The 22,625-nt window shown below is 38.6% G+C and overlaps 1 protein-coding gene across 2 annotated transcripts; it reads left to right on the forward strand.

Annotated features, from left to right (window-relative positions):
* The first annotated feature begins 9,411 nt into the window (after nucleotides 1-9,411).
* LOC111066732 (protein phosphatase 1 regulatory subunit 3C) lies at nucleotides 9,412-19,467 on the forward strand. 2 transcript variants are annotated; one of them, XM_022355563.2, is made up of 6 exons: nucleotides 9,413-9,857; nucleotides 10,273-10,441; nucleotides 12,592-12,954; nucleotides 17,577-17,783; nucleotides 17,851-18,163; nucleotides 18,235-19,467. In XM_022355563.2, exons 2-6 carry the CDS (start codon nucleotides 10,350-10,352, stop codon nucleotides 18,409-18,411), a joined length of 1,152 nt encoding a protein of 383 aa, XP_022211255.1. In that variant the 5' UTR covers nucleotides 9,413-9,857; nucleotides 10,273-10,349; the 3' UTR covers nucleotides 18,412-19,467. The 2 variants fall into 2 exon arrangements, with proteins under 2 accessions (XP_022211256.1, XP_022211255.1); XM_022355564.2 differs by lacking the exon at nucleotides 12,592-12,954 and having other exon boundaries at nucleotides 9,412-9,857.
* The last annotated feature ends 3,158 nt before the right edge of the window (nucleotides 19,468-22,625 follow it).

Consider the following 22,625-nt stretch of genomic DNA (forward strand, 5'->3'; position numbering starts at 1 on the left):
AATGTAATCAATTTGCTAAAAGACTGCCTATAGTTACGTACTCCTTTAAATATGGCTTGATTGAAAGAGGTCTATAATAATGTCGACTAAATTGAGTTTCTTACACAGTAACTACACCTTTGCTACATATCATACCAGTCTTATACGATACTCGCTGCTATCGATAAAGTAATGAGATCTTTAAGCATAAATACATTAATTATTTTTGTGTATATGGTGTTTATTTATTTTTATTCATGTAAGTTTATTTATTTAAAAATTAATACATTCAGAGATTCCAGATTTTTTGGGGTACCTGCTACTCCGTTTTCTCAAAGCGACATCTGTCGCATGCCCTTCTAACTAGATTGCTAGAGTTGCCACGACTTCAGTTTTTAAAGCAGAGTGAAATTGGCGCGAAGACGTTTTAATTTGAAATCTATATTTGAAATGGCAACGATATTTGTATTTTATATATTGGAGGGCTTAAACTACTTTATGGTAATGCGTGAACAGTATAATTGCTTTTTGGTTATTTTCTAATGTTTTCGCTCTAAAGAATAAAATAATGTGTACCACCACACTTCTAAAGTGTAAAGATCTCATCAGCCAATAGGGAATACATATGTACAACGCCCCTATTCAGACACACCTCCCTTTGCCCTTTGACACATCCAGTCAAGCTTCTTTATCAAAACCAATATGCCAAGATCGTCAGTTTTTGGAATAACATTCAGCCTTCAAACAGATAGAGTGCACCGCAAAGCGGATCCCCAGATCGGAGGATGTGGGCACAACAAACGCATAAACCTTGTCTATAAATAAAAACTAGCCGGAGTGGCATCAGTACGGTAGGGTGGGGAGGGGGGGGACTGCATGTGCTATTAATTATCTCATCTGTCTCTGCCTTTGGGCCTTTGCTGGACACGCTGAAAACAAATGTTAACTAATCGCCTGCCCACAAATCTAAATTCGAAATCATTAAATTAACTGATAATCCAAATACTTATGCATAGTATAATGTACAATATGCACAACGGGAACGACATTTGTTTAGACGGCTACGCTGACAGCGGCGCCAACGCCTAGAGATGTCCAGCCCCAGCACCGTTTCTAGATTAGAACTTGAAAACGTGGAAAAATGTGCAATTCCTGGGATTTTCAAGCCCCGTTGGAATCGATTTTCGCCCTGATTAGGTGGGCGGGTTCCACTCAATAACAAATCCGGAAAAACTGTTACCTAAGCACCGCAAAATGTTCGCTCTAAAAATAATACGGATCTGGTAAGCCCTTGGTAATCTATTTAAAGCCATCACAGAGTGCTCTTTAAACCCAAAGCGGAACTGCAGCCAATTAGCCGTTCAATCAGACTGTTTGCATCCAGAGAGCAAGTGCTTCGGCACTTCTATACATGTCCAGTATCATTAGAATAATACAAACTTATTGATGCCATTTCCCAAATAACGAACTTTTTTAAATGGAAAGTTACATTACATTATTACATTATGGAAAATTGACTACCCTAACGAAAACCTAGACAGCAAGCAATTATCCTGCTAATAACCATAACAAATAGCTAATTTGATGTAGGTGCTGTGAGCATAATAAAAACGAGAAGGAACTTTGTGAGTTGTTTCTGCTGACGCGACTCCATACCCATACTCAGTCGGTATAGAATTTTAAAATATTTTATATTTTACATTTTATTGCTACATCTGTAATGTATTTACATCTACAATGTAGATTTTACATCTAAGTAGCTGAGCTAAGTAGCTGTCTGCTGATCTGAGAGGGGCGGGCGGAAATCTGATAGATTTGGTCATTCTCTACAATACTGCGTTTTTAGTTATTTTGTATTTTTAAAATTGTAGCTGCCACAGATTTTCGTCCTTTGTGGGGGGTGGGCAGTGTGATATCACATGAGCCTGGAAACAAGATTTGGTTCCTCTAGCTCTTATAGTCGCTGAGATCTAGGCGCTCATCAAGACGGACAGACAGTCATGGCTATATCGACTCGGCTATTAGTGCTGATCAAATATATATTTACTTTTTGGGGTCGGAAACTTTCCCTTCTCTGCGTTACACACATCTACTTTTACCACAAATCTAATATATGTATGTAGTACCTCTTAACTCATCGAGTACGGGTACACAAATTGGGAAAAATAAACAAAATTGAATTTTATTATTTTGGAAGTGCGAGAAAATGGGTGTAAATGTTAGTGTTCCGTTTTTCTCGTAGTGTTGTCATTGTAGTTTGTGATTTGTCTGGCCTTTTGGAAAAATTGACTGTTAGGCCGGGTCATGCATGACACACGTCATGGTACTGGTTGTGGACACCCTGGTTTTGTTTTATTCAATGCGTTTATTTGGTTGAGAAACTGCATAATAACGTTGTTTATGGTGATGTAGAACAAATAAATAACAGTTAGACCACTGTGCATCTTCACAATCTGCCTATCACTTTTTGAAGAATTTGGTCCTCTGCAAGCAGTTACACCAAAGACGCCTTCGAATCGTGGTTGAAAGCCGATGGAAAGCTAAGTGCTCACTTCTCCAGAATACATTTCTCTTTGAAGGAAAAGCAGCCACGAAAGATGCAAAGCGCGTCAAGGAAAGTCCATCTAAACCATCAGCTAAACGCGCCAAGGCTCTATCTGACGATGATCAGGACTTCTGTATCCTCTGTCTGTAACTTCTGCCAAGGAAATTGACGGCCGTTAAATGCAACGAATGTAGTCGTTCGGTGCATTTAATGTGCGCTGATATGCGTGGCAGCTACTTCACATGCAATCATTGCGATTCTGATTACGATGATTAATGTTAAAACGTGTCAACTTTGTTCTTTGGGCCAGGAATCCTCTTTAAATAAATAAACTTTCGGTTTCTTTAAGTTTCAGTGGATTTTTCCAAGGTGTCCACAAAGGGGCGTATATTTTTTTTCTCGAAAAAAGGTCTCTTTCCTAATTTCTTGATCAAATATTTCTGTATGAAGGAATCAACTTAGTTCTTTCACTGGTATGAAGCTAATACCTCTAGCTTTAAATTGGTACACATATGTACATATGTTTGTATAATATGCAATTGGTCAAAAGTTATGAGGCAAAAACAAAACTATGTCCACAACCGGCACCCGTCCCCTGCATATATTGGAGGGAACTTTTTGGTATTCCCATTTCTGGGTCAGAGCTTGTGATTCAATGAAATTGCAAATTAATTAACCTTTCCTCAGTCACCCCTCGTATTCTCGATTCCCCATCTGCCCCCAAAAAAGAAACTAGGCCATCATACATACTATAACACAGATAACAAAGCCAGGCTGATTAAACCCTGTCCAAAGATTCATGAGCAACAAGAGGAGGTACAAGGGGGCGTCAAATTCTGTCATTGAACTTAACATTGAAGAAGAGGAAGAATACACGGATAGGAGGGTAGAAGAAAGACGGAGGATTGAAATGGCAACTGATATGCTAGTTGGTCGCGCGACTGGCCGGCAACAACAATGGAGCCCACAATCTCCTCCGCTCCTAATCAATCTCCCACTCACTCTCCATAAGCGCCAGAAAACAAATTTGTTCTTGTTCGTATGCCATTGGACACGCTCGAAAAGTTAAGCGAGGAGGAGGACACACGAAAGATGAAAACATGAAAGGCTAAACCGTTAAATTAAGTTCCGCCCACGCCCAAACCGCCAGGTGGCGATGGGTATGGTGTCAAAAGGTATCTGGAAATTAAGGAATGAAAATCAACTTAATGGAAAATTTTATTTTATTTGTTTTTGGATTAATTTATAGCCGGCACTCGATTAGGAGGCGTTACGGGTCAGATGGGGCATGCAATCATGAATGCAAAGAAAATTTTCATTTTTATTTGGCCAATTCCTCAATAGCTTTCAAGACAAGCCATAAGTAATCTAATCTTACATGCATTCATACATAGGTACATAGGTAATTTTATCCCTCCATTACACATACATATATGCATACTAATATTATGACAATTTCTCTATTAGATACTAATATGAATGTTTGACTACGTTTCTCCTAAAAGATAGTTGTAATTAATTATATGATTCTTTTTGATATCAAAACCTATTTTCATTGACGTCAAAAGTACATTGAAAATTACAGGAACTCACCGAGATTGTAACAATTTGTAACATGTCGGGAGATAAACCCATTGACCCATAAATCCCAGAGATACGATCTTTGATGTTCTTTATAGGCATGCTTATTTGTTTGCAAATATAACGAGAAGGTTGGGGTGGAAAATTTTCAGAGGCATTTTCGTGATGATTATTTTCATGTTTTTTTTTTGCTGTTTTACAATCATGTTCGTAATAATATTTATATTTATACATCTATATATGTACATATGTATGTATGTATACAAAATAAGTAAAGACATGCACAATTGTACATACTTAATCCCACATTCCTTCAGAGACGCTTTATTATAATCCCCAGCTCAATAAATTTCCTATCGTTAGCTAGGATATCTTATCATTTGATATATTTTTGTTCACCTTGCATTATGGTTTTTTCTTTATTTTATTTTTTTTATGTACGTACAATAAACATATATGAACACATGTACATATGCTTGTTCATTGATAAGCCAAAAGATGACCCAGTTGGGACCTACGAGACTTTTAAAGCTGAAAATCTTCGTACTTCAAAAGCTCCCGACAAAATAGCACGAAAGAAAGGAAAATGATTGAAATTTCTCTGGATAACCGTAATGCATAACCGTAACTTAGAACTGAGAAATTCAAAATCGGGAGTCTTCCTAAAATAATGATAAAACAGTTGAGTAACCTCTGCCCATTGCCAAAAAATACCATACCAAAGAAATCGCGTACAGAATAAAGCCAAACCAACTGATTCTAGTCCAGATTGCGACTGACCTCTCCACCAAATAGAAGGTTAATTTAATCAAAATTTTGCCAAATTCTAAGTGTGCAGCGCCTTTATCAGATATGCGAAATCGTTTGTATTTAATGGATACAAAAAGCAGATTGCTTTGCTTGTCCCACTGACTCATTCGCCCCGGCCATGTAAATTGTAAAACTTGTCTACGCGGTTCTAGATCTACATACCCATGTATGTATGCACGTACTCACATATGTATGTACATATAGTAGTCAAGAATATGTATAGTTACATTTTTGTATTCCGGTCAGTGCAATGTACGAATTAAACATTGAATGCAGTGCTCTGGCATATATTTTTGAACTTGACTTCGCTTACTTTTATGTTAATGTTGCATTAACCGGAAGCAGCTAAGATGTTCGACAGTATTTACTGCTATCTCTGGTCTTGAAAAAATTGCTTATTTTCAAAGAAAAGTGTTTAAGTTGAGTGGATCAGGTAAGTTTTATAAATAAATTTTATCCCATAAGTAGGATTTAATTCCACCTTACAAAAAAACTTTTCTAATTTCTTAAAATTTTCAAAAATTTAACGTAGATTTTAGCATCTCAAATACCAAGAATACTTATTTTGGTAAGGTTCTTACCATGTTAAATTAAGATTAAGTTTTTTACGCCATTACTAGTATATTTGATTGTCATAGTTCTCAGGCTGTTCATATAATTTATTTATTATATGTGGTTTCTTAAATTTTTTATCAGATAGAAACGCACCAAATTTATGCATATGTATATATTTCATCAGGTGAGAGAGAAAACAATGCAATTTGGAACCTGTCAATTAGTGAATGTGTTTTTGCACACAAGTCGACTCTGAATTTTTAGGATGAAATCAAGTTTTAAATGAAATTTGTAGAGGTGTATTAGAATTCCAGTGGGTAGAAGAAATAAGAAGTTAATGAGAAGACATATCTTTATGCATATCTTAATGGAGTAGGAGTACTTGATACTGAAGTTTCATAAATATACGTATAGCTAGATACATACATGTATTAAGATCCTTAAGAAAATTCAGATTTATGTCGACTAAAAAATGATTAGTATGGCACATTCTTCCCCTCAAAGTCCCACTCCCATTTAAGCTCACAGAAACCTCATTTTGATGTTCTTTGGACTTAAAGTATAACCCAATCAAGTTAGGTGTCCACAGCTATTTGCATTATCACTGCCTTAGAAAGAATAACGAAACCAGCGCACGAGCCAAACTTGAAAATCAAATACATTAGCCACAGTACACACTTGACGTACTCTACTCAATTTGGTCTGGCAAACAGATGTTGATAAGTGGCATTCCCTGTCCCCTTCCGTTGGTCACTGTGTCTATTGGTTCGGTGATTAACATCGGAATAATGAAGAGGTCGAGTCTTACTATATTTAGGGTGTTTGGGGAGTACTCAATTAGTAGTGGCTCACTATCAGCTATCAGCGCAGACCCACGCGATATCAGACATTGCGTTGATGTGCGTCGGGTCTGGCCAGATAGCCGACGTCTGGCGATGTCAATGGAACTATTGCCGGGACCCCTATCTGAAGCAGCAAGTGAAAACGTGATCAGCAGTGGTCGGCTCCGGCCTCAGGCCTCAGACTCACTCGCCTGCTGTTTGCTCGATGGCTTTCTATACTTCTACGAGTATATGTACATAAATATAAGCGATCGCATAATTAAGTTTGTTTTAATGCTGATCAGTGATCACTGATGACCGCCAATCGCCAATCGCCGATCCCCGATCGTATTAGTTCCAATGGAAAATTACGCGGTCGGATCCGTTAAGTTACGTTCTGAAGCGAAGCGAAAAACACGCAACAAAATAAAACAGAACGCAGACCGACTAAGATTGTTAAAGAGATCACTCTGGCCATAAGCTGCCATGGGAATTCCTCTCTTAGCATGGTATCTATCCCTTGGTTTATTTGTAGTCAAACCTTTTTGCGACTTTTCCGTTTCCGTTGCGGAAGAACTGTGTTGATACGAAATCTTTGCCAAAAGAAATTTGTGTCTTTATCTTTCTTTTTTAGCTGCTTTCCGTTGGCGATCACGCTACGATCATGTGCTCTAGGTCAGTTACGGCATGGCCACCACGCTCATGCTCTCTGAGTTCTATCTCTTCCCAAAAATAAACCAGTTCTATATTTATGATTTTAGTTTATGCTGCGCAGTTTATCAGCAAGATGCCTGGTCGATTGTTTCGGGGGATTCTCAATATGCATTGATAAGGCGAAAAAATCATCTGAGGCGCGCGCCCATTTCTAAAATTAGATTCTCGAACTAGTCTGAAAATCAGCATGCTATATTGTGACTATAATCTATTGAATTTCACTGATAATCAAGCGCCGCTAGCCCATATTTGAACTCCCTGCCGATTTCATCACCCTCTTTCGCAGTGGACCCCCTGATTTCAGGGGCACGTGGACTCATGTTAATTTATTTATATAATAGTTGTGACAAGCCACACATTGGGCGAAAGAGCGGCGAAGAGACTGCAAGCCACCCGTATAAATTGAAATTTTTGTAAATTGTCCACCAAGCAATGCACATCCGCTCCGCTCGAAAGCAACGAACTATAATTACAACTGCCTGGAAAAGATGTATGAAAATATGGAAATCGTTACAGGAATAGACAAGATACAACAAGTATACATGCATATGTATGCACGAGTGTGTATCGTATGGAGAAGCAGCTACTAAATTTGCCAGAGGGTACGGTGCAGACAAGGCCCACGCAAGTGCCAGCAATTTCGAGTGTGCAGCCAAAGAGAGAAGAGATCGAGCAGAGAACCCTGAATGAAGGGGAAGACAGGAATGGGCATTTCGTGGAACAGGGGCGAAGGCAAGGGAGGATGGTAATGGAGAGCTCTCCGAATGTTTTGAGACTCTAGCCGACGAACTGCAGCGAACCACTCGAGTAACTACTTTTTATTCAAGCAGGGACGGGATCTTTGAGAAACCGGCTTTCAACTAGGCAAGCCGGCCGGCTCTCGCTCCTCTACTTACATACCTCTCCAAAAGACCCCCTTTTAAACGAAGCTCTCCACCAAATGGGATGCTGCGTTGCCATCAGAAGAAAGTGTGCAAGCAAAACGAGACTTTTTAACACTCGAAAGACAAAAAGCGTGAAAACCCTTCACATCCATATGTAGGTGCATTATCATGCAACTCATTTTGAGGCTGGGGTTAAGATTGAGATCATTCATTGTGAGAGAGCATTCAACAACTATAAAACCGCCATGAGCGAATGTCATCGAGGCACGCACACCACACACACACACTCACAAGCAATGAGACCAAAGATAAACTCACACAGATACACTTTCTTTGCCATAGAAGGTGCCCAACAACCCAGCGATACGAGGTTCCAGTTCCAAAACCAGACTGCATTTCTGTGTAGAGTTGGTTGCATTCAGATTTAGGGGTTTCCGTTTGCCTCAGAGAGTTTTGATGTGGGTACGACAGATTTCATGTGGGTTGACAATGGTTCATAGGCATTCCGTTTGGTTTGTAATAGATGAAAAATGGTAAGATTAAAAGATATTCAATTTGAATGACCCATTTAAAGGCTTTTTCGAATGGTTTTATATGCGTTTTCCTTACTGGTGTTAATATCACTGCATTAACTTGCACGTATTTGCTTTTATTCATTGATTATGCAATGCAAAGCAAGACCCGTGAACCCCATGCTAACATTTGACCTTTCAAATGAGTCGATAAAAGACATGTTTCTAAAAAATATCTTACACATGACCCTCATCCGTTGGACTAATTGATTTAGATCTGACAAGGCCTCAAAAAAATGCGTGAGCTACAACGGAACACATTAAAGCAAAAGCCTCCTCAAACACGATATTAATGTAAAGGTAAAGATGAAGAGCAACAGCTGATACGCTAAACAAAGTCCGAAAAGTGGGATGGGTTGGGATGCTGTGATCGGCTAATCCGATGTGATCTGATCATGTCTCTCGGGCCTGACAGCGAGCGACTTTTGTCACCCGCCTGGGCGTGCAAAGAGAAAGAGTCGGTGACAGTAGCGGCGCCTAAACTAATCGAAAACTCATTTACTAAAACTCTATATCAAAATGCAATCGAAAAGGCACGCTACGTCGATCAGCGGCAGAGAGAGAGCGAAAGGTACGATTATGTAGATAGGGCGAATGTGAATGCACGCTCTCTTGGTCTCTCTCTCTCTCGAACGCTCTGGCAATGCACAGTGGTTGAAATGTTTATTTTAACACGCAAAAAAAGTGGAATTTCAAAATACCTTTAGGTATGAATTATCGAATAGTATCTTTTGTAGATTGTGCTTTACATGACATTATCTAAAATAGAATCAGTAATGAGTAATAATCTCGTTCTGCTCTTATCTACACATGGAATTGGTATTAAAAAATGTCTATTTGACAAATAAATTATGTAATTTTGTCTAGACGTTTTTGCGCTCTAGATTGGTCATTTAACCCACTGTGCTATGGACGTACAAGTCTTGACGGCAAGTTGCACCCAACAGCACATTCATTCGTTTTCGCAGCTTCAAACGGAACGGAACGGGACCGAAGGCGAAGCGCTTGTTGTTTTTTTCCATGTCGTTCGTTTGTTTGTCGAAACTAAAAATTAGTAACTAACAGAACGGCAGGGGCTAGAAAAAGCGCCGGCTAATCAATCAGAAAAGGCCGGAAAGTCCCCGATTGTGCGTGTGTCCGTTGACTAAGTGCCTGTCACACAGAAATCTCAAGAATATTTTAATAAATTCGGTTACAAATTCGCTAAAATTCAATTTCATTGTCTGACGCCGCCGTCATCCGTGAAGAGCGCGCGTGATGCACAAATGAAATTAAATGAAAATTAATTCAAAATTCATAAAAGAAGAGAGTGAAGAAAAATACCTTAGCAGCAGGCAAAAGAAGAAACCAAAGGAGACAGAAGACAGAAAGAACGAGACTTAAACATAAACTAACGGTTAGTTCCATCCACCAGTATTCAACCCAATCCAAAACGAAATAGGAATAATAAACATATAGCAGAGCGAGACCACAACTCATTCGAGAATCTAGCAAAAAATATGTGTATAAAACATAAACAGTACTTTTGATCATCCACTCTAAAGATGCACATGCATATGTACATACACATGTACATTTGTATGCATGTTTATCAAGAATCTCGGCAGCTAAAACCATCGACAAATCACAGTTTAGATCCCACCTGAGATTATCAACAACAAAAATCAAATCAAACCAAATACTTCTACAGCAGACACTATATACAATATTCGCAATTAAAATTTAATTTGATTTTCATTTTGTTATTGTTTTTTGCGCTTCAATTGCAACATGTAATTATAAATATTTTATTTTCTATATTTCTTTCTCAGGGGCTTCCACACAAAAAGTTCCTTGTTTCGAGATCAATATAATCAATAGGAAACAACAGATCACAGATCTATATAAAATGATTTCGCACAGTCCGCCCATATTCAGTCACAGTCCACCCGTTAGTTTTCTGGCGGACTACATGAGCGGACATCAGCGGCCGGCATTGAAGTAAGTTAACCCAAAAAGAATCATAAATAAATATTTCCATCAATTTGCCTAATTTTTTTTTATACTAAATTGATTCAAGTGAACGCACGAGTTTCGGTCTTCAATCAAAATAAATTCAATAAAAATGAAATTAACACAGAAGAAATAAGAAACGAGAATGAGTTGCATAATTTCCACGTTTACAGTTTTGTGTCACGTCTTGAACTTTCTTTTCAATTTTCTTATCATCGACAAGTCTCCAGTTATTTTCTGATTAATATTTAAAAAAAATGGAATTAAATCGGTCGATAGTCCCAACCGGATTAAACATGATTTTAGATTAAGTTTCCCTTGCTGCTAGTTTTATTTGCACTTATGTATTAGGGAATGCTATAATGTGGTTATTGAATGCCTCACAGAATAGATAAATTGGAACACCTGTACAGGTGACACCCTAGCCAGGTGATTTTTCCAGGTGATCAAATACAGAAAAGTATTGTATGGCGAAAGACGCAAAAAAAAGGAACTATATTTAAAGAACACAATGAATGCAGTCACTTTTAATATTCTCGGGACTGAGGTACGTTTGGGTTGACAGCAGATTGGATTGGCGAAAAATGAAGTGAAATAGAATGAAAGCAGTCAAGATCAAGGCGAGGCAAGACGATGGACGATCATCGCGAACCAAAACAAACATTTCGAAGAGGCTACTATGTGTTTTGTTATTTTAGCTCTGAGATTTGGAGGGTTGTCCACGAGTCGGGAAGATGACGCCGACGATTGTCCGCTTGACGACAAATTTGCGCGTGGCATTTTGACGCAACTTTTTGGCTCAGGGTGTCCAAAAGAAAAGTATGACAAATCGCAGAAAGGGAGGTGGTATTTGCTTAGGGTATTGTCTGTTTTTTTTTTCTAAGTACAATTACTTAGATTTACTTACTTACTTTTGGAAACTGACCACATTTATGGCGCCTCGTTTGGTGCACGAGCTGCATCAGTCACTGGTGATATTTATAGTGTGGATTTTATTTTCGGCAATGATAAAAACACAAAAACACCATTTCATATAATTTATTGGATGATATTCAAATATTCAGGCTAAAAATAATCGAATAAATATATGTTGGAGGATATCTTTTGTTTAGCAAGAGAAACATTGAACAAAGATAAAATAACTATACCCACTGATCCACTTATATGTACATACTACTCGTACATACACGTGTATGAGGAAAAACACTGTACTATCTAAGCTGCTTATCAAAACACGTGATTAGCCGGCCGAAGAGCTACCCACACCACTCCAACTAATTCAAGTAGCTCGTCTGTCTCTCCTTCGATTCAATTAAAATTTTACATCATGACTTAAGAGCTACCGAACAAGATTTATATGCACATTTGTAAAGTATGCCCTCTTCAAATAGCCGAAGTACCTACATATCTTGATTTGTAATAAAAACACTGCAACGTTTCACTTGCCCACAAAGTCAGAAAATATGGTGATACGGATCAGACTGCCCTCTAATCAGCGAGACATGTTCTTGAAACCAGGCCCGGCCCACGCTGAGTTAGCCATAGCCAGGCTGATAAACACGAAACCAGCATATGTACATGTCTAGGCAGAACCTTATCAAGCATTGTCTTTATGTAGGAAATTTTATTATCGTCTAGCCGAAAAAATGGAACTATTTCAAATGATTCAACACTTAGGTAGTGAGAGGAATGGCATTATAAAGGCTATTTAGTTTCGGAAACACACTTTCGGCAGTGATTCACAAAATTCTCCATCCAATGGCACTCTCCAGAACACCCGACCATCGTCACCGCATTCCTGAAACAAGTGCGGAGGTCGTGCGCAACTGATGGGTATGGCTTATCAACGATGTTTCTTTATAGACAATATACCGTACATACATACTATATTTAGTATCAGTAGAAGTGTGGGTTTAAGTGGTATTCATAGGCCTCAGAACAATGGACGGCAAATATTATCGCCGTACAAATTTAAAGCGCGAGCATATTAAAAGCGGATCGCATCGGACCCCCGCTTATCAAGGCTGATAAAAGTGCACGGAGGCGAATGCGTAGATCCCCGAATAGGAGACCCCATTCCACTCGAACCATCCCATCCCGTACTGATCGAACCATCTCTGTGTCTCTGTGTCTTGCAGCTTCAATGACGAACCCAATAGAGCATCGCGCTACTGCCGTCCCCAAGTGATAACTCTGGCCTCCAAAGCCATGGTCAACAATGCCTCGGCAGCCATGCAGTGCCAGCCGGGTCAACAGAAGGCAGGTGGCACGCCCCTGGGAGTGGGCAGTCGATCGGGTCGCAGTTATCTGGAGCGCATGGCCTCGGCCCCACTCCTCATCAACCAACCCAAGTCATGCCTCAGCCGCAAGTCCTGCCTGCACAAAACCCCACAAAGTCCCAGCCCCATAGATGAACAGGCTCCAGAAAACAGCGATGTCACGGACAGCTGCAGTTGCACCAAGAAAAGTGAAGCCAACGGAGTAGCCCACTGCGAACAGAGGTAAGATGGGGGTGAGATGTGGCGGGGAATGATAATACTACATCATAGCATAGAGGTAAACTGAGACAGCACCGCAAACCACCGAATGAGAGTACTGTAAATGCCTTGGGGGTTCAAACACTTTGACGTCAGACGCTAGAAGACAATGGCGCCGCACTCACTCAACTTACTTAACCGCTTAATGAACTAGATTGAGGTGGTAGAGTAGGCTGGACCCAAAGGTGTCGATCGGATTGTAAAAATAGTCGGGTACTTGTGGTTGAGTTGAATTGAGTGAAAATTTAAGGAGAAGCTAAAGAGTTGATAAAAGAAAACCTCAGATGTATAGTTGATGCAGTCACAGCAGCGAACAAATCAAATGAATCCTTATAAAATAATCCCAAAGTAGAATCCAACTTGGCTGATCTCATAAGCAGCCCCAATGACCCATCCGAATGCCAATCATTTCCTTTTATGCCATTTATAAACATGTATATTTCTTTTAAAAGTCATTAGCGATAGTTCAGCAAAGAGACAAGAAAACCCGAACATTTCTTTTGGCATTCACACAACTCTCCCACAGACGTCATAGTCGGGCACATGTCAAATGGTAAACGGGAGAAAAGGAAATTGCATACAGCCGCCAGGCTACCTTACTAAATACAGCCAAACAGATCATCAAATATACTAGAGGGAATATATTTATATATGTATATTCAAAAATGGAATCTAATTTTAAAGCATGCAATTTTGCAGAAGAAACGAAAACAAAATTAAAGATAAATTATCTAAATGATTGCAGAAATCTGCCAAAAAGGAAAAAAACCAAAAACCCTGACACAAAAAACACGCCACTGCAACGAGTGTTGAGTCGTCCCTCTATCTACAAAGTATCTCTGAGATAAAAAACCACAACAAATTAAGACTGAAAACGGAATAGACTGTCACTTAGTATAGCGCCAAGCAGCAAGGCGCCATTATTTTAATTTTCTCTTTATTTAGTATAAAAAACGATGTGTAAATGGAAGACATTATTATTTCACATATCGTACAGTCAAAGTCTTGGATTAATGAAATATGTTTGAACTTCAAGAAGCCCTAGAAAACGAGTTCCTTCAATTAACTTGAAACTGACCTTCTGAAAAATGCCTAAAAATAAATAAAAATCTGTATGTGTCAAGAGGAATACATGTACATATAAATATGTGCACATTTATGTACAACATATACATCTAGAGTCTAGAGACTAGAGGAGACTAGGGAGGGAGACTAGATAAAATATTTCGCGATGTGGCATTGGTATGGTATTATCAGTGCAGCCCAGACGCGTCCCTTGCCAGCAGCTGTTTTTATAGTGGCTGATGTCAGGGGTTTCCGTCGAGTGTTAAGTATGCTCGCCGCCATGTTTTAAGAGTAACTAAATACACTGGGAGAAACAATAAGCTAGAACTTAGAGCTGAAAAATAGTGCTTGATCATTTAGAAAAAAGCTCAAACTGATCCCGTTTGGATATTTGCGTAAATTTCCAATTACTTATGAACTATGATCTCAAATATGACCCATTCAACTAGTTTTCCGACGAAGTCGTCTATAAAAATCGGAAACACTCTTAGCGGAATCCACATTCCCCCCCTCCACCTTTCAATCAGACTTGACAGACTATGAAAAAAGCTTTCTTAATTACGCCCCAAAAACGAAAATCATCAAGATCACCCATCAAACAACGTTGCCAGGTCACGTCAAGGCCGAAGAATTATTAGCCTAGAAGCGTGATCGCTTTGAAACGAAAGGCATCATAACTGAACACACATTTTTTTCGGGTGTAACCTAACTAAATATATTTCGACATTACAGTCCCGTCCCCACCCAGTCGCCATACAAATACACGCATATTTAAGGCTATATATAGAGAATGAGAGAAGAAGAGGGGGGACGGAGCTGTCTGATGTTCATGCGAACATCACGTGCCACGATCAGATCGTGTGGCAACTGTCTGCTGTAAAAGCCTGGGAAATCTTGTACATCTGTACATTGAAATTAATTCCTTATTTTATTCAGTATGTAAGCCATTTTTTTTTATGATATAGAAAGTAATGATACGGGGGATCATCCAAAACTATGTCCACTAAAAACCATCCACAGAAGAACTATTTCCAGTCTTTTACTGTTGGACTTTGAGCTTTTGTTGGGAAAATGGACCCGAAAATCTGAGAAGAAATGGAAAAAAACTGAAAACTTTGGAATATAAAAGATGAAAGCACCTTGTGATTATTAATATTAAATAAGAAATGGTCAAGGACCTCTTCTAAACGTCAACCATTGTAACCTTCAGAATGCCCCAATCAATTAGTTTTTAGACTCAAAGCAAAGGCCTTGATCAAGGTATGTAGATCGAAACATAGGGAAATTTTGAAAATATGTTGAGCTATCTACATGTATGTATGTACGTTAAAAATCCGTTTTACATGAAACGAAAACTCGTTTCCGCATCAATTCAACCAAAATTAAATAAAATAAAGGAAAATAAAAACCTTAATGTGCCTTGCATATTGAAGAGTTTTAATATTTATGGACTTAAAACCGGACTCTCAGAAATACATGCCATCTGTAATGCATACGGAATTGTATGGTTATTTTGGTGGATTCGTGTCGTTCGATTTGGTGGACAAATGCAGCTGACGGAGAAACTCGTTCCCCTTGGAAAAAATGGAACCTATAGTAACTGGAAAATGTATTTGAATGTAAATGTTTTTTCGGGCGAACCTCTTGTACGAGTATACTAGTTGACACGCTCATAAAACTAAAAACTGAAAGCAGGAAAGCGGCCAGCCAAGAGAAAGAAACCAAAAAACGAGACCTGTCTGGGTCTCTGATTTCTGGTCTGCTGCTGGCTCTGATGGGATGGGTGTTGAGCGTTGAGCCCACACAAGATAAGCAATCGCCTCGACCCAAACGGAAACCTGTTGAAGAAAATGCAGCCACAGCAGCGGCAGCGGTAGCCGGGCGCACTGCTGATCATTCCCTCGATGCGTGATCGCCGTCGTCCACATCGATAGTCGAGCCGCCTGATCGTGGTCGTGTGGTACGATCTCTACAGAAATGCCAGAGCCGGCTGTTTGATATTGTCGGCATCCAATAAACAGAAAGCCAACCTGGCCTGGCCTGGCAATGGCCAACGCCAACAATTGCTAGCTATTTGTATTTCGAATATATATTTAGCACTCGATGCGTTTCCCCTCTCTGCTGGCCAAATATATGTTCTGTGCGGGGGGCGGGTTGCTTTAGGATCGTCAGTAGATTGCTGTTTTTCGAATAACTCCATTCAAAACAAGCCCCTAGCGACTCTGATAACGCCAAAGTTATCTAATCGTCTGATGGGGTACAATTTCTAAATAAAGCTTATTTCTTAGGGATTTTATTGGAAGCTTTAAAAGAGCTAATGATAACAACTATGGAATTAGTTTAAAAAATAGCACAAATAATACAAAAAATTCTCTATATTATTGGTATCCCAAAAAAGGACACATTATGTGACTTTATATTGAGTTTGTAAAGCAGCACTGATCGCGGAAAATTATCTAATGAAGTATTATGGCTGCAAAGTATAGGAGTATACTATGTAAATGATTGATACATGATTAAATCTGGCCCAGTTCCACATATTTTGCTGTAATTTTGATTTTGAAGTACATGAAACAGTAAAGGAAACTATTTTTCAATTAAAGATTCGAGTGTGTACATTCTTGCACAATACATATATATATATATTGTTTGTGGAAAATATATAGCATTTTATATCTATGTACATATATGCACATATTTACGGTATAATTTGTGTATATCGGCATTTTAAGGGTTTAAAAATTTTCCTCATTAGCGTTTTAATTATTTTTAAAAACCATTTTGTTTTCTGTTTGCAAAAATTTTTAGTTTGATATTTTCTTTATTTTACCTTTTTTTTTGGGGAATCGTTCCTTTTTGTCAAATCACGGAGATATGTATATGTACAATATGTATGTATGTGGTGGCATCCGAGTGGGGTGTGTTTTTATTTACATTGAAGCCAGAGACTCGTGGGAAGAATCGAAAGAAAGCAAAAAAAAGTAGGCGTGTTTTACATATATCTTCAAGCTAATTTTTGGCAAAGTCGTACGTGGCTACTAAAAATAGACACAACAAAATTTTCAATACACATTACTCGTTTTATGACGCAGGCAAATTTTGGGAACAACATTTTCTAAACGGAAAGAAATTTTTATGAGGAGAGGGAAAATTTTACATAAAATATATTTCGATTTGTTGGTGATTGTTGGGCTTGAAAATATAAATTATTCGCAAATAGTATAAAGAGCTTCTTCTGATCCGCAGAAATCCACAAATGATCTGAAAGAAATGCATTTCGAAACGACGCAGTTACCTAAACTAAAAGACAAACAAAGCCATCAAACTGTTGGGCATTGAAATAGAAATCTCCTGAAAGAATAAAAGTCAATGACCATCAAAGGCAATGAGCAAATGCCCAATGGGGGGTCAAGCTAACCTGATAAGGCCAGGGTCAATTCTATATTTAATAATATATATAATTATAATGTATTTCTATATATTTCTTATTCATTCGGGATTTCTTTTGTGTGTTTTTGCAGTCGTGGGCCCAAAAAGCATGTGATCTTCGCCGATGATGAGGGTCTATCGCTAACCGAGGTTCGCGTGATGTCCGAACCCTCGAATGTGCCGCCCTATTGGAGCATGAAGTTCTTGGAGCAGATAACACAGGGCCTGGTCAGTCCGCATCCACCAGATCAGTGGACAGTGGACTTCAAGCAGCCAGCTTCTGATTATCTATCGTTTAGGTAAGTTCTGCCTCTCCCATATTGCGAGTATCTCTAGATTCTTATTATCTTTTTTCCTCTATGACAGACAAAAGATAGATCGGGATTTTGTGTCCCTAGAGAATGTAATTGTCAAGGATGAGGAGTCCATAGTGGTGGGCACCATCAAGGTGAAGAACGTTGACTTCCAGAAGGAGATCATTGTGCGTGTCACCTGGGACGATTGGAAGAGTCAGCAGGATATATTTTGTACTTTTGCCAGGGCTTATGGACCGTCCACCTGTGCCCACGTTGTTTTCGATACATTCTCGTTCAAGATCACGTTGCCGCCATCCTCCAAGCGCCTGGAGTTCTGCATCTGCTATCGCATTAACGACACAGAGTACTGGGACAATAATGATGTGAGTTGGTCGGGAAAACAGTCCCATTAAATGCGAACAAATTGTCTATAATTTCCAATTCTCCTTTTTAGGGAACAAACTACACCATCAGCAAGCGTTCGCCCTTCTACTACAATGCCCTCTCTCCCTATGATAAGGGTCAGAATCGCAACTCCAGTCAGCAAATAAGGTCCACCCTGACCGATGCCCTGGCCAAGGTGCAGGAGCAAAATGGCTGGCATCAAGAGCCGCACACACCATATTGGTGAAGTTTTGGGAGAGGAAATGGATTTTCCTTCTCAGAAAGGAAATTTTCTCATTTAGGCCACATGAACAGAAAGTAACAGAAAATGAACAGGAAAGAATGAGGGACAGAGAGAGAGTCTAAGAGATTTTAACACTAACGAAACCTTTGACTTAATCATTAATGTGCCATTGACTAGAGATTTTCTCTACACTAGATGAGAGACGAGGGCCCATAACTACTTTAACTAAGCAAACCCCCGGACTTGTATGCTTGTCCAATGGAATTTCAAGATCATATCTTTAACGTATATCTTTTTAAAATTGTTTGTATGCTCATGGAAAGAATTGTCTGAAAAACTAAATTTATTTAATGTCTACCTAATTGCCTGTGTGATTGTCTACATCGATATAACTGATATTAGATTTACAAAAACCAAACGAAAAAGAAACTATAATAAGGAGAGGAAGTGAAGCTTAAGGCGTGACGTATCCTAGCGAACCATTGTTTCGAAATTTTCTGCAACTGCAAAATAAAGAAAGAAAAAATAGCAAACAAAAACAAAAATCAGTGCATTATACATACATACTTGCTAGTTTACACACAAAAAACATCATTTTAGTGCTTAAGTTTATTCGATCTATCATTTCTGAATATTTTGTTCTTATCATTTTAAATCATAAAATTTTTCCTTTTGGTTATTTGAAACGTTAAGACTGAAATGGCTTGTTACGGAGAAGAAAACACGTCCTGCAATATACTATATTATAACATAATAGCAACAAAATATTCGCATAACCACATAACAGACAACGAAATTCTGTGTCATAATTGTTTGGTGTGATCCCAATCGCCGACTATACACTACACAATACAATAAAATACACCCAACTAGATCTAAGTGATTTGTACATACAGCAACAAAGCAAACAATACACATATACCAGAAAATTGCCTGTTAAATACATTTATATGCGTCTGAGCTTAGTTATGTAAAGATTTCTAGTTTGTAGTCCTTAGAGGTTATTTAGTTAGTAAGGCGCCACACTGATAATGTGAATAAATCAACTATACATATATACATACATATGTATATACTTATGTGTGGATACATGTAAATATATAGTGAGAGATAGAACCCTATGATTATTTAGTTTTTAAAGAGATTATGACACAACGAGCCATTATATTAAATAATTATGCTCACTCCTCATAAACAAAATAAAAAAATTAAAACAAAAAAATTATTGGAATTCTGACTGAAGGCTCCATGTTATTTGATTCGTTTATTGGCTGGACTCCTCCAGACCATATGGACACGTCGAGCAAACCGCAAAGGGCTAAGCAGACAGCCCTATTTGACAACAAGATTTTGCTCGAACCATGGTTAACCATTTACGTCTCCTGTGTTGGACTATTCGACCAGTCAATCGGTATACTAAAGCCAATTTGGAAACCAGTTGCCCGTGTTTCACACCGCACACTGCACTGCCGAAATTTTTAACATAAATGTTTTTTTTTTTTGTGTTGAACATTTTAATGCGGTTTTAATTTTTTGATTCCTTAATAACAAGATAGAATAAAACTATTTTTGGAACATTTTTACGAAACACACCTAATTTTTTGCGCGCTTTCAAAGTCCTGAGTCAGGACTCCTGACCTGTAAAAAAGTGCGGGAAACATTGCACAGCTTGCAGCTTGAATGTCAGTGTGTTTCCAAATATTAACTAAGAGTGTAAATATGGAAAATGTAGGTCAAGGTATTTAGATTAATTTGTAATGCATGTTTTTAGATAGTTACATATGTGTTTTTATTGAATTGTCCAATGTGCAGCTTTAGTGTATTTGTAGTGTAGAATATTACTTATGTATAGCACAACCAATCACCAAGGTTGAATTGAGATTTTTTTAACCAATAATTATACAATCAAATGGTATTAAAGCTTTTGCTCGTTTTTGTTCGGTTTCATGAAATTTTACATTTTGCTGGTGTCTATGAGTTTACTCATGCAACGCTGCTTGAGGTTTGGATCGACAAGCAGACGCTGCAGACGCACTTACCGAAATGCACTTACCAAATCGCATGTTGGTCCGTCTTGTTGAGCGCCTAGATCTCAGAGACTATAAGAGCTAGAGCAACCAAATCTTGTTTCCAGACTCATGTGATATCACACTGCTACAAACGTATTTCAAAATTTCGCCCCTCCCCCACAAAGAACGAAAATCTGTGCCAGCCACAATTTTGAAAATGCGATAAAACTAAAAACGCAGTATCGTAGATTATGACCGTATCTACCATATTGACGAATCTAGTACAGATCCGATAATTATTATAGCCAAAATAAAGAAATTAATTTTCAGTTGCACCCCCACCTCCACCAGCGCTGCTTACGATGTTCTTATTCTGCTTATTCTCTTTCTCGCTCGCACACACTCTACCCTGTGTAATGCACGAACTTTTCGGAGAAGATGCAAAAAAAAAATGTTAAATATATAATTTTTTTAATTCTACATAAATCATAAGCTCACATATTTATATACTGACTGAGTACGGTTATAAAAGTAGAGTCGCGTCCACAGAAGCGACTCACAACGTTTTTCTCGTTTTTTATTAAAATGTAACCTTTAAGCCTAATACTCAGACGCGCTAAATTTTCCGTAGACCGAAAGTGCTTTATATGCCGCTCGGTGCCCAGTGTGACCAAAGTGGTCAAACTGCATGCTCTACGGTTACACTGTTTTGTGTTTGTTTACAAACGGAAATCTGTTAAAGGCTGTCCTAAAGCGAGCAGAAATGTCTAATTTTTTGGCCCTGTGGAGTTGGAGGACGATGATGCACACTGCAATATTGGACAGATCCGATCCTGTAGGACAGATATGCAATCAACATGGTTTTTACCTCATTTTAATCTTTATCTGATTAAAATGAGTACGGGGTATAAGATTAATAAGTAATAATATCCAAATGATCGGTATTCATTCGACTGCCTTAGCTAAATTAAATTTGTCTTCATTATTGCACTTTTGTAGCTGGCTTTCACTTGTTTCCTTCCATTTTAAATTTATGTGTGTGTGTATGTGCCTTTTTGACGACGAAAGATAGAATATTTATATGTTCCGCTCGAGATGGGAAAATACCATCTGTTGCTTTTCTAGTATGTATTGAATGGCCTTTTTTGGAACTGAGTCCTAGGCTTAACTCAATGATATAGTATAAACTAATTACTTTAAAAATTAACATTAAATTGAAATTTTCAATTCAATTCAATTCTACTTCACCTTTACGACCATCCACAGCTTTCGGAACGCCCACACTTTCTAACATCTAGCAAAACAGATTGGCTCAAATACAGGAAGTACATAAGTTCCCATATTGATAGCTGCCCAAAAATGTATTGTAAAGATGACATTGATGGGGCAGTCGAAGCGTTAGTATCCTCAATGTCACTGGCGGCAAAACGATTCCCAAACGATTTCCACTGTGGAAAGCTAAATCAGGTGTATGCCCACCAATCGAGAGTAAATTACCTTTGCGTACACAAACAGGAGAGTGGGAAAGAGTCCATCTAAAAAACGCCTTCAAACCACACCCAGCAACATATAGCTTTTTGCTCCCACCAACCAAGAATCCCGAAGTTACTCCGCCTATCATATTCCAATCAGGAGAGTTCACAAGGGTCATTAAGGCCACGATTTCTTCTCCCATAAAATAATCCATAAAGTCGGAAAAGACAAGTCCAAGCCATCATCAAATATACCTATCAGCCTACTGCCTTGCCTATCAAATATATTTGAAAAGCAGCTCCTGAATCGTATCAAACAACACACATCAACGGTACCATCCCGATGCACCAATTTGAATTTCGCGAAAAACATGGAACCATTGAACAAGTAAACCGTAAAACCTATGAGTATTGCTCCGCTGTTTTTTCTGGATGTCGCCCAGGCTTTCGACCGCGTTTGGTTAGATGGCTTTATCCACAAAATCAAAATGTTACTTTCAATTGAAGCTGGTGCACCCCAAGGCAGCGTGCTTGGACCGACACTGCATATCATCTTCACAGCAGATCTATCGACAAACAGCCTAACAACAACTTGGACATTTGCTACTGATACTGCCATACTAAGTCGATCCAAGTGCCCAACAAGAGCAAACTTATCATCTCATCTCGTGGCCTTAGAAAAATGGCTATTAGACTGGCACATACACGTAAACGAGCAAAAGTGCAATCACCTTTA

Source organism: Drosophila obscura, unplaced genomic scaffold, assembly GCF_018151105.1.
Source record: "Drosophila obscura isolate BZ-5 IFL unplaced genomic scaffold, ASM1815110v1 contig_189, whole genome shotgun sequence".
NCBI classification, from domain to species: Eukaryota; Metazoa; Arthropoda; class Insecta; order Diptera; family Drosophilidae; genus Drosophila; species Drosophila obscura.